Source organism: Ursus arctos, unplaced genomic scaffold, assembly GCF_023065955.2.
Source record: "Ursus arctos isolate Adak ecotype North America unplaced genomic scaffold, UrsArc2.0 scaffold_60, whole genome shotgun sequence".
Classification (NCBI taxonomy): Eukaryota; Metazoa; Chordata; class Mammalia; order Carnivora; family Ursidae; genus Ursus; species Ursus arctos.
In genome coordinates, this window is record NW_026623079.1 from 124,346 (window position 1) to 138,412 (window position 14,067).

The 14,067-nt window shown below is 44.4% G+C and overlaps 1 protein-coding gene across 1 annotated transcript; it reads left to right on the forward strand.

The window, feature by feature from the left end:
• Window positions 1-802: 802 nt before the first annotated feature.
• On the forward strand, window positions 803-12,994 carry LOC130542962 (carbonyl reductase [NADPH] 1-like). Its single transcript, XM_057308169.1, has 3 exons — window positions 803-1,160; window positions 1,872-1,979; window positions 12,483-12,994. Exons 1-3 carry the CDS (start codon window positions 872-874, stop codon window positions 12,962-12,964), a joined length of 879 nt encoding a protein of 292 aa, XP_057164152.1. The 5' UTR covers window positions 803-871; the 3' UTR covers window positions 12,965-12,994.
• Window positions 12,995-14,067: the final 1,073 nt, after the last annotated feature.

Below are 14,067 nucleotides of genomic sequence, written 5' to 3' on the forward strand. Positions count from 1 at the left end.
AATCAATACCTTGACCCACAATTATTTTAATATTTATAAAGCGTGCTGCGCCCCAACCTGCTCCGTTGTATCTTCCAGAACGACTTTTCTTTGATTCTCATCGGTGTAGTTCACCCATGATACGAAAATGTCAGCATTATTTTTCTCCTACAGAACGTTTGACGAGGTTTTAGTTTGCTCGACTACAGACAAGGCAGTCTCTCTGAGCGGGGCTCCCCAGCCGTCCCTCACACACACGCGCGTGCACAGGGGACAGAGGTGTTAAATGCAGTGATCATGACAAACATCCCCTCCCGCTGGGGGCCCCTGGAATCACACAGAGGGAGAGCCCTGCCCCCAGCTAAGTCTCAGCACAGGACCGAATTCTCTATTTCTCCCTAAGAAAACAAGAGGATCTGTGTCCTCAGTAGGAATTTCCCTGTGCCAGCAATTTCATTGCATCTTGGAAGAATCCAACCATTCCCATTCTGCAGAGGAAGAAGGACTCATTCCCAAGACAATATCTGTACTCCTGTCTAGCCGCATATTAACCCATTACCAACCAGCTTTCTGGGAGCACATCAGTCCAAATCAAACCATTCCTGGGCTCAGAGGAGGGATCCCAAGAGGTAGAGTCCTGGTTGGGCTCAGGTTGCAGCCCCACAAGGGGCAGACTTGGTATAGCGTTATTAGGACACCTTCTGGAACATCTGGCCCCTCCTTTAATGGAGGGACTGAGGCGGAGCCTTGGGCTCATGGGCTCAAGGCACGGCAATCTGAAATACAGATCCACAGACCACTCTGTGTCCACACCTCTGCACCACGACTCTTTGGCGTGGCCCACAGCACAATCCGCTCACCGCACAGCACCCCGATTGCTCACCTGGCAGCCATGTCATCAGCTCCACGTGTGGCGTTAGTGACCGGGGCCAACAAGGGCATCGGCTTTGCCATCACAAGGGACCTGTGCCGGCAGTTCTCGGGGGATGTGGTGCTCACGGCGCGGGACGAGGCGCGGGGCCGGGCGGCCGTGCAGCAGCTCCAGGCCGAGGGCCTGAGTCCCCGCTTCCACCGGCTGGACATCGAAGACCTGCAGAGTATCCGGGTCCTGCGCGACTTCCTGCGCAAGGAGTACGGAGGCCTGGATGTGCTGGTCAACAATGCAGGCGTTGCCTTCGACAGTAAGGACATGGGAACTCTTAGGACAGGGGACTTCCCTTGGTGGACCTCCAGGGTGGGATAGGGATGGTCCATGAATGCTACTGTGGGACCCAGAGATCCGATGGGATCTAGAACAGCCTCCCTAGGGAAGGAGGTCAGACTAGAGGCACAGGGAGAGCAGAAAACTCCAGAAGTTGCAGGCCTTTCCAGACAGAGCCTCTTGGCACTGCCATGGATCAGACTGTCAGGGACCTCAACAGATTTTTCCAACTCTCCGTATGGACGTTGCGTATTTACAAGAATTTTTTACTTATTTTAAAATAAACAACATTCTTGGCTGCATAAAAAAGAAAATAAAAGCACCATCTGCTGGTTACTAGGGAAAAAAAAGAGTCATTTATGGCTTATTCTTAAAGAGAACTAATAATAATATTAATAAAACATAAATATTTCCTACAAAAAGATAGAATACAATAAACAACAAATTACAAAGAGTCATAGACAGATATCCCATCGTGCACCCTTCCCTTAGCTTACAGCAATGGTGTCAAATTACAAAGCTTCACAACATCAACACACCAGATAAATCACACTGGGACAACACTGTTCACTAACCCCAACATTGCTGAGATTTCAGCAGATTATAAATGGAAAGAAAATGTTATTGTCAACTGACGGAATCTTCTCAGATGGCTACTACATTTTAATCTATTCTCCTCTTCTCCTAACAGTTGGTGATCCCACACCCCTTCATATTCAAGCAGAAGTGACCATGAAAACAAACTTCTTTGGTACCCAAGCTGTGTGCACAGAACTGCTGCCTCTAATGAAACCCCAAGGTGAGCCTCATCAGGGGCCCAAGCTGTGGTGTTTCTGGCATGATCTGCCCCTGCCTCTCTGGCCTCCTCTACAGGCCCAGGCCCCTCTCCCTGATCAGCCACACTGGTCTCCTTGGTGGAGACAGGTGCCCCTCTGCTTCAGGACTCTTACACACTCGTCCTGCAGTCAGCAGTGCCCTCTGACCCCCTGGTCCCTCACTACTGCCTCTGTCTTATCCGTCAAGTCATCATTCAAATCTTTCCTCACAGAGGCCTTTTTCTTGCTCTGTCTCACTCATAGGTGCAGAACCCTGCGGATTCCTTCCTGGACCCTTTCTTCTCCCTCTCCCTCTCTCCCAGGGATTCTATTCAGACTAGTGGATTCCTCACTCTCCAAACTTCTCAGGGCTCCTAACATCGGTCACCTGCCTACAACATTCCCAGAGCTCCAGACACACATAGTTCTCTTCCTGCCTCTCCTTCTCCTCAGGATGCCCGCCCCCTCCCCAAATTCCATCCCTCCAGCCCCCAACCCATGCACCCATCTGAACATCTAAAACATTTCCAGATGACACTCACTCTTTTCCCATGTCATCTTGGTCACAGACCATACCATCCACCCCCTAGGAAGCTAGAGGTCATTATGCTCACCTCCTTATTGCACAGAGTTGCCCTATGGGCTTTGTCCCCACGCCTCTCCTCCATCCCAGCTCTACAACACACACACTCGCCTGTCATTTCTGGATCATCGCAACCCTCCTAAGACATGCTGCTTCTTCAGTCTCTTCCTCTCGGGGCATTCTCTCTGCTCTCTGAGGGCTTGCTTACTCCCAAAGTCCTTCAGGAGCAAAGCCCAAGCCCTGGTCATCACCTGTAGGCATCTCTGTCATCAGACCTGCCAAACTCCAGGCCCATCCACTCCCCTTCCCCTTCAATGATCTGCACAAAACAAACTCCCAGAATTCCTTGCTTGTCAACTACTGTAATACTTCCCCACGAGAATGTGATGCGGGGAACCACCACCCTTTTACTACACTTTAAGACAAGATGATGATTTTAGAAAGATTAAGGTCTCTGGCTTGAACCAACGACATGCGGGTACACTACATTCTGCCCCGATTCCCCTTCTGTCTGGGAAAGTTCTACGACCTCTTCTAACACTGGCTTCACTGGCATCTCAAAGCGCAGCTCTCAGATGTCACCGACTCCTTCACTCACCACAACACTTGAGTGGGATGGAGTTCCTTGTGCCACGACCACACATCCTACAGGTATTCCCTTAGGAGGCAAAAATGACTTCTGGCCGAGAAATTTTTCTCACTTACTGAACAGTGTTGGTCCATGCAGTGTGTTGGCCTTGGACCAGAAAGAGGAGTGTTCTCCTGCATTTGCTAAGGCAGGTTCTCATCAAATAATTCATCTTGCCTCAGGGAAACTAGACTTCCTGGACATGGAAATGCAAGTTATCTTCTCAGTGGGAAAGCAGAGTTTTCTTGCCTTTTGAAAAAGGAGAGTTCTTCCATTAGTTGGGGGGATGGCAGCCACTGCGGCCATGTTACCAGGACTTTACCCTCTTTGGGGAAACTATCTGGGAGAAATCCGAGCTAGGATAATCAAAAGCCAATACTGTCACTCCTCTCCCATACTTCACAACCTAAGACACAAAAAACAATCTTAAATGACTTCACCAGTTCTCTGTGGGTGCAGAACACATTCCAGAGGCCCGAGTTTGCTCTGTTTTTTGGCAAAGAAGGACAAAACAAAAGACAATTGTGAGCCTGAGAACAATGAGGAATAGCAGATGTTGATTCTTCTTCTTTTTAAATCCTTCCTTCAAAAAGAGTTTTACTGAAATAATTTAGCCAAAAAAAAACAAACAAACAAACAAAAAAGATAAGAATCTACAATTGCCTGCCTTCTTAACCAGCAGTCAGTATCTAGGCCGTGTACATCCCATCCCGCACTCCACGGCTTTTCCATCCCAGTCCTCCAAATTCATAGTTCTGAATTTGAAGGATATGCTCTTTAAAGTCATTAACTGCTGTCCTTCCCTTTTCTCTTTAAATTATATTATGCTCTTATTTCAAAAAGATATTAAGGTATACTCATGTCTCAGGAATCGAGCAAGCATTTGAAATCTGAATACTCTTGTTCATCAGGTATTAGCTAAAGTAGGAGGAAATACAGACTTGTTAAGGCTACACTACCAAGGAATCCTTAAAGAAGGTGTTCTCAACCTTCATTTGAGAAGGTCCTGCTTTGCAACATCCTGTACTCTGAAAAACTACTAGAGGACTTGGTGGGAAAATTGCAGTACTGAAGGAATCTCTCTCTCTCTCTCTCTCTCTCTCTCACACACACACACACACACACACACACACACACACACACACACACTGTCATGTTGTGGTTCTAGAAAGGATAGGTGGCTGGACATTTCTAGATGTCATGTGCTAGGCATTTTATATATTGTCCCTATTTAGAACATGGAGGAATAATACATCTCAAGGTCACAAACACAGCTTGTTCCAGACCAAGGACATGTGGCATCCAAATTCATGGTTCTCCCCACTACTCAAGGTCCTTAAGTATTTTTCACTAGAGCCCCCTCTCCAAATGAAGCCTACTCCCCATCAGATTTCCCTCATATACAAGGGTCAATATTTTCACAACTAATACTAGACTTCCTGAGATAGACAGTACAGAATAGAAAAGACGTCATCACTTCATTACAAACAGCCTACAGAAAGTTAGTAGAGTTTCTCCATCTACTGTCTCCACCACAGTAACATAAGAAAATGATCGCAAGCTCCTGTGAGTAAAGATAGCCTCCCTTCTAGTATACAAATTACGCAGTGTAGGTCCCTCTGCCGCATCTTGTTCTATTTCACACACTTCTGTGTTTTGCAATTTTCAATCATGAACATGTATTATTTCTATTGTAAGAGAGTTAGATGTAGTGGTAAGTAATATGTATCTGGGAAGAACTCACTAAAATATTTTTTAATTTAAATTCAAGTTAGCTAACATATACTGTAGTATTCGTTTGAAGAATAGAATTTAGTGATTCATCACTTACATACAACACTCAGTGCTCATCCAACAAGTGCTCTCCTTGATACCTATCACCCATTTATTTTTTTTATATATTTTTAAAGATTTTATTTATTTATTCGACAGAGACAGAGACAGCCAGCGAGAGAGGGAACACAGGCAGGGGGAGTGGGAGAGGAAGAAGCAGGCTCATAGCGGAGGAGCCTGACGTAGGGCTCGATCCCATAATGCCGGGATCACGCCCTGAGCCGGAGGCAGACGCTTAACCACTGTGCCACCCAGGCGCCCCCCATTTATTTTTTTAATAATAATTTTTTATTATGTTATGTTAGTCACCATACAGTACATCCCTAGTTTTTGATGTAGTGTTCCATGATTCATTACTTGCATATAACACTCAGTGCTCCATGCAATCCATGCCCTCCTTAATACCCATCACCGGCCTATCCCAATCCCCATCCCCCCTCCCCTCTGAAGCCCTCAGTTTGTTTCCCAGAGTCCATAGTCTCTCGTGGTTCATTCCCCCTTCTGTTTACCCCCCCCTTCTTCCCTTTCTTCTCCTACCGATCTTCCTACTTCTTATGTTCCATAAATGAGTGAAACCATATGATAATTGTCTTTGTCTGCTTGACTTATTTCGCTTAGCATTATCTCTTCCAGTCCCGTCCATGTTGCAGCAAATGTTGTGAAATCATTCTTTTTGATGGCTGAGCAATATTCCATTGTATATATGGACCACATCTTCTTAATCCAGTCATCTGTTGAAGGGCATCTCAGCTCCTTCCACAGTTTGGCTATTGTGGACAATGCTGCTATGAACATTGGGGTGCATATAGCCCTTCTCTCACTACGTCTGTATCTTTGGGGTAAATACCCTGTAGTGCAATTGCTGGATCATAGGGTAGCTCAACTTTTAACTTTTTAAGGGACCTCCACACTGTTTTCCAGAGTGGCTGTACCAACATGCATTCCCACCAACAGTGTAAGAGGGATCCCCTTTCTCCACATCCTCTCCAACATTTACTGTTTCCTGCCTTGTCAATTTTTGCCATTCTAACTGGCATAAGGTGGTATCTCAGTGTGGTTTTGATTTGAATTTCCCTGATGGCTAATGATTTTGAACATTTTTTCATGTGTCTGTTAGCCATTTGTATGTCTTCATTGGAAAAGTGTCTGTTCATATCTTCTGCCCATTTTTTGATTTGATTATTTGTTTCCTGTGTATTGAGTTTGAGAAGTTCTTTGTAGATCTTGGATACTAATCTTTAATCTGTAGTGTCATTTGCAAATATCTTCTCCCATTCCGTGGGCTGCCTCTTAGTTTTTTCGACAGTTTCCTTGGCTGTGCAAAAGCTTTTGATCTTGATGAAGTCCCACAAGTTCACTTTTTTTTTAAAGATTTTATTTATTTATTTGACACAGATAGAGACAGCCAGCGAGAGAGGGAACACAAGCAGGGGGAGTGGGAGAGGAAGAAGCAGGCTCATAGCGGAGGAGCCTGATGTGGGGCTCGATCCCATAACGCCGGGATCATGCCCTGAGCTGAAGGCAGACGCTTAACCGCTGTGCCACCCAGGCGCCCCCACTTTTTCTTTTGTTTCTCTTACCTTTGGAGATGTGTCATGAAAAAAGTTGCTGTGGCCGATGTCAAAGAGGTTGCAGACTATGTTCTCCTCTATGATTTTGATGGATTCCTGTCTCATATTGAGGTCTTTCATCCATTTGGAGTTTATCTTTGTGTATGATGTGAGAGAGTGGTCAAGTTTCATTCTTTTGCATATAGCTGTCCAATTTTCCCAGCACCATTTATTAAAGAGACTGCCTTCTTTCCACTGGATGTTTTTTCCTGCTTTGTCAAAGATTAGTTGCCCAAAGAGCTGAGGGTCCATTTCTGGGTTCTCTATTCTGTTCCATTGGTCAATGTGTCTGTTTTTTGCCAGTACCATGCTGTCTTTGTGATCACAGCTTTGTAGCATAGCTTGAAATCCAGCAACATGATGCCCCCAGCTTTGTTTTTCCTTTTCAACAGTTCCTTGGCGATTCGGGGCCTTTTCTGGTTCCACACAAATTATAAGGGCTGTTTGTTCCACTTCTTTGAAAAATGTCATTGGTATTTTGATCGGGATGGCATTGAAAGTGTACATTGCTCTGGGTAGCATAGACAATTTAACTATGTTTATTCTTCCAATCCATGAGCATGGAACATTTTTCCATCTTTTTGTGTCTTCTTCAATGTCTGGTTTTTTTTTAAAGATTTTATTTATTTATGTGACAGAGAGACAGCAGCGAGAGAGGGAACACAGCAGGGGAGAGGGAGAGGAAGAAGCAGGCTCCCAGCCGAGGAGCCCGATGTGGGACTCGATCCCGGAACGCCAGGATCACGCCCTGAGCCGAAGGCAGACGCTTAACGATTGCTCTACCCAGGCGCCCCTCTTCAATGTCTTTCAAGAGTGATTTGTAGTTTCTAGAATATAGATCCTTTACATCTCTAGTTAAGTTAATTCCGAGATAATGTATGATTTTTGGTGCTATTGTAAATGGAATCGATTCCCTAATTTCTCTTTCTTCAGTCTCATTGTTTGTGTATAGAAATGCAACTGATTTCTGAGCATTGATTTTGTATCCCGCCACATTACTGAATTGCTCTATAACTTCTAGTAGTTTGGGGGTGGAGTCTTTTGGGTTTTCCATATAGAGTATCATGTCATCTGCGAAGAGGGACAGTTTGACTACTTCTTTGCTGATTTGAATACCTTTTATCCCTTTTTGTTGTCTGATTGCTGTTGCAAGGACTTCTAGTACTATGTTGAATAATAATAGCAAGAGTGGGCATCCTTGTCGTGTTCCCGATCTTAAGGGAAAGGCTTTTAGCTTTTCCCCATTGAGAATGATATTTGCTGTAGGCTTTTCATAGATGGTTTTTATGAAATTGAGGAATGTACCCTCTATCCCTACACTCTGAAGGGTTTTAATCAGGAAAGGATGCTGTATTTTGTCAAATGCTTTTTCTGCATCGAGAGGATCATATGGTTCTTGACTCTTTTCTTGTTGATATGCTTTATCACACTGATCAATTTGTGAATGTTGAACGACCCTTGCATCCCAGCGATGAATCCCACTTGGTCATGATGGATAATCCTCTTAATGTACTGTTGGATCCTATTAGCTAGGATCTTATTGAGAATTTTGGCATCCATATTCATCAGGGATATCGGTCTGTAATTCTCCTTTTTGATGGGGTCTTTGCCTGGTTTGGGGATCAAGGTAATACTGGCCTCATAGAATGAGTTTGGTAGTTTTCCTTCTGTTTCCATTTTTTGAAACAGCTTCAAGAGAATGGGTATTATTTCTTCTTTGAATGTTTGGTAGAATTCCCTGGGGAATCTGTCAGGCCCTGGACTCTTGTTTTTGGGGAGGTTTTTGATCACTGCTTCAAACTCTTCATAATTAATCGGTCTGTTTAAATAATCAATTTCTTCCTGTTGCAGTCTTGGTAGCTTATAGGTTTCCAGGAAGGCATCCATTTCTTCCAGGTTGTTTAATTTATTGGCATAAAGCTGTTGATAAAAGTTTCTAATAATCCTTCCTATTTCATTGCTGTTGGTTGTGACCTCTCCCCTTTCATTCATAATTTTATTAATTTGGGTCCTTTCTCTATTCTTTTAAGTAAGTCTGGCCAGTGGCTTATTGATCTTATTTAGTCTTTCAAAGAACTAGCTTCTAGTTCTGTTGATCTGCTCTACTGTGCTTCTGGTTTCTGATTCATTGATCTCTGCTCTAATCTTGACCAACTGCTTTCTCGTGCGTGGTTTAGGCCTGTTCTTCTGTTCCAGCTCCAGCTTCTTGAGGTGAGAATATAAGGACTGCATTTTAGATTTTCTATTCTTTTGAGTGAGGCTTGGATGGCTATGTATTTTCCCCTTAGGAGCGCCTTTGCAGCGTCCCATAGGTTTTGGACCATTCTGTTTTCATTCTCGTTGGTCTCCATAAATTGTTTAAATTGATTTTTAACTTCCTGGTTTACCCAATCATTCTTGAGCAGGATGGTTCTTGGTTTCCAAGTGTTTGAGTTTCTTCCAAATTTTTCCTTGTGATTGAGTTCCAATTTCAAAGCATTGTCCGAGAATATGCAGGGAATAATTTCAGTCTTTTGGTATCAGTTGAGACCTGTTTTGTGACCCAGTATAAGGTCTATTCTGGAGAACGTTCCATGTGCATTCGAAAAGAATGATTATTCTGTTGTTCTGGGGTGTAGTGTTCTGTATATATCTATGAGGTCCATCTGGTCTAGTATGTCATTCAAAGCTCTGTTTCTTTGTTGATTTTCTTTTTTTTTTTCTTAAAGATTTTATTTATTTATTTGACAGAGATAGAGACAGCCAGCGAGAGAGGGAACACAAGCAGGGGGAGTGGGAGAGGAAGAAGCAGGCTCATAGCGGAGGAGCCTGACGTGGGGCTCGATCCCATAACGCCCGGATCACGCCCTGAGCCGAAGGCAGACGCTTAACCGCTGTGCCACCCAGGCACCCCCTTTGTTGATTTTCTGCTTAGGTCATCTGTCTATTGCTGAGAGTGGAGTGTTGAGGTTCCCTACTATTAACGTATTATTATCTATATGTTTCTTTATTCTGGTTAAGAGTTGGCTTGTGTATCTAGCTGCTCCCCTGTTGGGGGCATAGATATTTATAATTGTCATATCCACTTGTTGGATACATCCTTTAAGAATCATATAGTGTCCTTCTGTATCTCTAACTACAGTCTTTAGCTTAAAATCTAATCTGTCTGATATGAGAATTGCTACCCCAGCTTTCTTTTGAGGTCTGTTGGCATGAAAAATGGTTCTCCATCCCTTCACTTTCAGTCTGGATGTATCTTTAGGTTCAAAATGAGTCTCTTGTACACAGCATATGGATGGGTCATGTCTTTTTATCCAATCTGCAACCCTGTGGCGTTTTATGGGAGCATTTAGGCCATTCACATTGAGAGTGATTATTGAGAGATATGATTTTAATGTTGTCATGTTGCCTGTGAAGTCTTTGTTTCTATAGTTTGTAAATTTCTGTTCTGTATCACTCTTGGGGTCTTTTTACTTTTATAGAACCCCCTTAATATTTCTTGTAGGGCTGGCTTGGTGGTCACATATTCTTTCAGTTTCTGCTGGTCTTGGAAGCTCCTTGTCTCTCCATCCATTTTGAATGACAGCCTTGCTGGATAAAGTTTCCTTGGCTCCATGTTCTTCTCATTTAGTGCTCTGAACATGTCTTACCAGCTTTTTCTGCCTTGCCAGGTCTCTGTAGACAGGTCTGACATTATTCTGATGTTCCCCCCTCTGTACGTGAGGAATCTCTTCCCCCTCGCCGCTTTCAAGATTGTTTCCTTGGATCTAAGATTTGTGAATTGTACTATTATATGACATGGTGTTGGTCTGTTCTCATTGATCTTGGGAGGGGTCTTCTCTGCCTCTTGGACACGAATACTTGTTTCCTTCACCAGATTAGGGAAGTTCTCAGCTACAATTTGTTTAAATATCTCTTCTAGACCTCTCTCTTTCTCCAGCCCTCAGGGATGCTGATGATTCTGACATTGGAATGTTTCATTGAGTCAGTAATCTCCTGTAGTCTTTTTTCTTGAAAGTGGAGTTTTTTAAGCCATGTTTCTTCTCTTTCCTTCTTTTCTATCATTTCTTCCTCTAACTTACTAATTCGTTCTTCTGCCTCGTTTATCCTGGCCGTCAGAGCATCCAGTTTAGACTGCATTTGATTCATAGCATTCTTAATTTCCAGCAGATTTGTTCTCATTGCAGCCCTTAGAGATTCTATATTTTCATTAATATTTTTTCAAGCCTACACGTCATCTTGACCAATGTTACTCTGAACTCCATTTCTGACAATTTGGTTATATCAATGTCCATTAATTCTGTGGCAGAGGCCACAGTCCGTGTTTCTTTCCTTTGTTGGGGGTTCCTCCTCCTTGTCATTCTGATGAGGTGTGGTTGTGGGGATGTACAGAGTCCCAGTTATTGACCAGAACCCAAGCAATGTGCACTTGTCTTATAGGGACCTTAGGGTTGTGGGCTTCTTGATTTTTTAGCTTGCCTTCTGGGGGAGGGGCCTGCCGCGCTGATACTCAGGCAACCCTGTTTGGGTAGAGTTGCCCCATCCCCGGGGGGTGGGGGGTGCTCAGTGAGAACTGGTCTTTCTGGGCTTCTGTTCTCTGGCGGCTTTCCCTGGCAGTTTTCTGTGACTCTTCTGCGAGCCAGAGTAGCAGTGGCCGTATCCTAGCCTCTGTCTCAGAACAGAGAAATCGCAGTCTGCTCTCCACTGAGCTCTCTTGGCCGCTTTAACTTTGTTTGTGTTGGTGCTGCCAAAAACCCTGCAGTGTCCTGGGTTGTGCGCCGCACAGCCGGTGTCCCAGCCCTCACTTCCAGGGCCTGCACGTCTCTCTCCTTTGTGCTTCTAACACCGCCAGACGCCCCCGGTTCCCACACGTGCTCCCGAGCTCCCAGTTTCAATCTGTTTTCCCCACAGCTACCAGTCCACAAGTCCAGCCTGCTCCCCAGTGCTGATGACTACTGCTTCCTGGCATCCGAGTGCAGCAACTCCTTCCCCCTTCCATTTATCTTCCAATATCTGTGCGTGGATTCACGGCTCCCCACTTCGTACCTTGATACCCAGCGCCGGAGATGTTCGTTTGTAGAGATCCAGATGTAGCTTCCTGTGACTCGGGCTGATTTCGTGGGTGTTCAGGATGGTCTGATAGATATCCAGCTCAACTCAGTGGACCGGCTGAAATAGGGGTCCCCTACTCCTCCACCATCTTCTTTCCTCCCCCCGGACTTTATTTCTTTTCATACCATCTCTTTAACATGTCACTTTTCCTCTGCCCCTTTCCATGACCATATTGCCGGGCATTTTGTCACTGCTCCTGAGATGATGATTCTCAAATCAAGAGAGAATAGCATACAGCCCACCCCACTGAGGTGATTTCTTTCTACCTGCTACAGCAGAGTGACAGCCTCCCAAACCTGATGCTGTCTGTTCACCTTCAAAAGTTCATCTATAAACTAATCAGCTGCTCATTGGTTAATAGACAGTTGTTCATAGAGCACTACCCTACCACAAGATCTTCAGATGGTCCTAAAGGAGACCTATGAGGAAAAGTGGCTCTCTACTCACGTTACACTGAGCACCTCCTTACGTTCTGCTCAGTGTGTTCCTGTATAAGGCACTTTCTTCTCTTTATGGAATGTCTGGACAGTGCCCAGTCCCATTAGATCATTTCTCTGACATCCTCTGAGACGTTATGGGTAAGACAAGGTTCAAGACTGTATCATGTCCGTCACTTACAGAGGCAGTCTTCACTAACACTCAGCCAACTGGGAATTGTCTCCCAAATGGACAAAATACTAGCAGTTTCGGTATTCATCATCCTCGTGCATGCCATGCTACATGACTCTCTGTTGCATTTTAGGCAGAGTGGTGAATGTGTCTAGCATAATGAGCTTCGCAGCCCTTAAATCGTGCAGCCCAGAACTGCAGCAGAAATTTCTGAATGAGACCATCACAGAAGAGGAGCTGGGGGTGCTCATGAAGAAATTCGTGGATGACATAAAGAACGGAGTGCACAAGAAGGAGGGCTGGCCTGATATAAAAGTAGTCACATATGCAGTGTCCAAGATGGGTGTTACGGTCCTGTCCAGAATCCATGCCAGGAACTTCAGTGAGCAGAGGAGAGGGGACAAGATCCTCCTGAATGCCTGCTGCCCTGGGTGGGTGAGAACAGATATGGGTGGACCAAAAGGCATCAAAAGCCCAGAAGAAGCAGCAGAGGACCCTGTCTACTTGGCCCTTTTGCCATCAGATGCAGAGAGACCTCATGGAGACTTTCTTATGGAGAAGAAAGTTGAACAATGGGGACTCCTCTCTCAGTTCCCTTCATGGGTTCCATTTTGATATCTGACATGATTTGACCAAAACAACTCTTACACTGTCAACAATATCCTTACCCAAAAAAAAAAAAGAAAGAAAAAAAAAAAAAAGAATCTCCACCCCTATCGAGTACTCACCCTGAATTGGCTACAAAATTCTGTAGTTTTCTGAGATTTCTTCTGTGATATAAAAGAAAAAGTATGACTTTGAGAAACAAACTGAGAGTTTCAGAGGGGAAGGGGGTGGGGGGATGGTGTAGCTGGTGATGGGTATTAAGGAGGGCACATGTTGTGATGAGCACTGGGTGTTATATGCAACTAATGAATCGTTGAACACTACAAAAATAAATAAATAAATAAATAAATAAATAAATAAACTTAAGAAAAAGTGGAATCGATGACGATGAATGAACATCATAGATGAATAAACAATCTAAGTACGTGTCCATGTGCACAGACTGCTCCATGCCAAGCAGCCCAAAACTCTAACAGACCCTACATCATATCAAGAGAAGGGACAGTTTAACTCAGCACTTGGTAAACATTAGAGAAAGAGCCAGATAATAAGTATTTTTTGCCTTTCCAAGGCCAGTGGTCTCTGTTGGACCTACTCAAATCTGCTGTCGTAGCTTGAAAGTCACCACAGGCCATATATTAACCATGAATGGGGCTGGATTTCACTGGCCAGCATACTCGATCAGTCTCTACGATGACACGGGCAAGCTCATGAAGGACAGACATCCTCTGTGGTCTCGTTAAATATCAAACTCACTGGGGGAAAAACAACTGCAACGTGTGAAACGGGAGTGGGCGCTTAAGATACATCCGTAGGACAAGCTGAGACAAGGGGAAAGTGAATGTGGATGGGTAGCAATGGAAATGAAAGAATGATTGTCAAATCTCCCCAAGGTGAATGTGTTATTCATGTAGGGATAAAGGGTCACCGGGTTTGTAACATTAACACGGGTCAGCAAAATACCAACAGAAGGGGAACACGTAACGATAGTGAAACATTCGTCATTGTTGCGGCTAGTCTGGTGAATACATGGCTGTCCACAATACTATTCTTTCCACTGTCCTCTTTGAAAGCTCTCAACACAAACATCTAGACACCAAAAGGTCCTGGCT

Bases quoted from the DNA above. Each gene is read 5' to 3' on its own strand.
- LOC130542962 (XM_057308169.1), top strand. From the start codon at position 872: ATGTCATCAGCTCCACGTGTGGCGTTAGTGACCGGGGCCAACAAGGGC. The intron at 1,161-1,871 runs GTAAGGACATGG...TTCTCCTAACAG, and splicing joins TGCAGGCGTTGCCTTCGACA to TTGGTGATCCCACACCCCTT. The intron at 1,980-12,482 runs GTGAGCCTCATC...GTTGCATTTTAG, and splicing joins GCCTCTAATGAAACCCCAAG to GCAGAGTGGTGAATGTGTCT.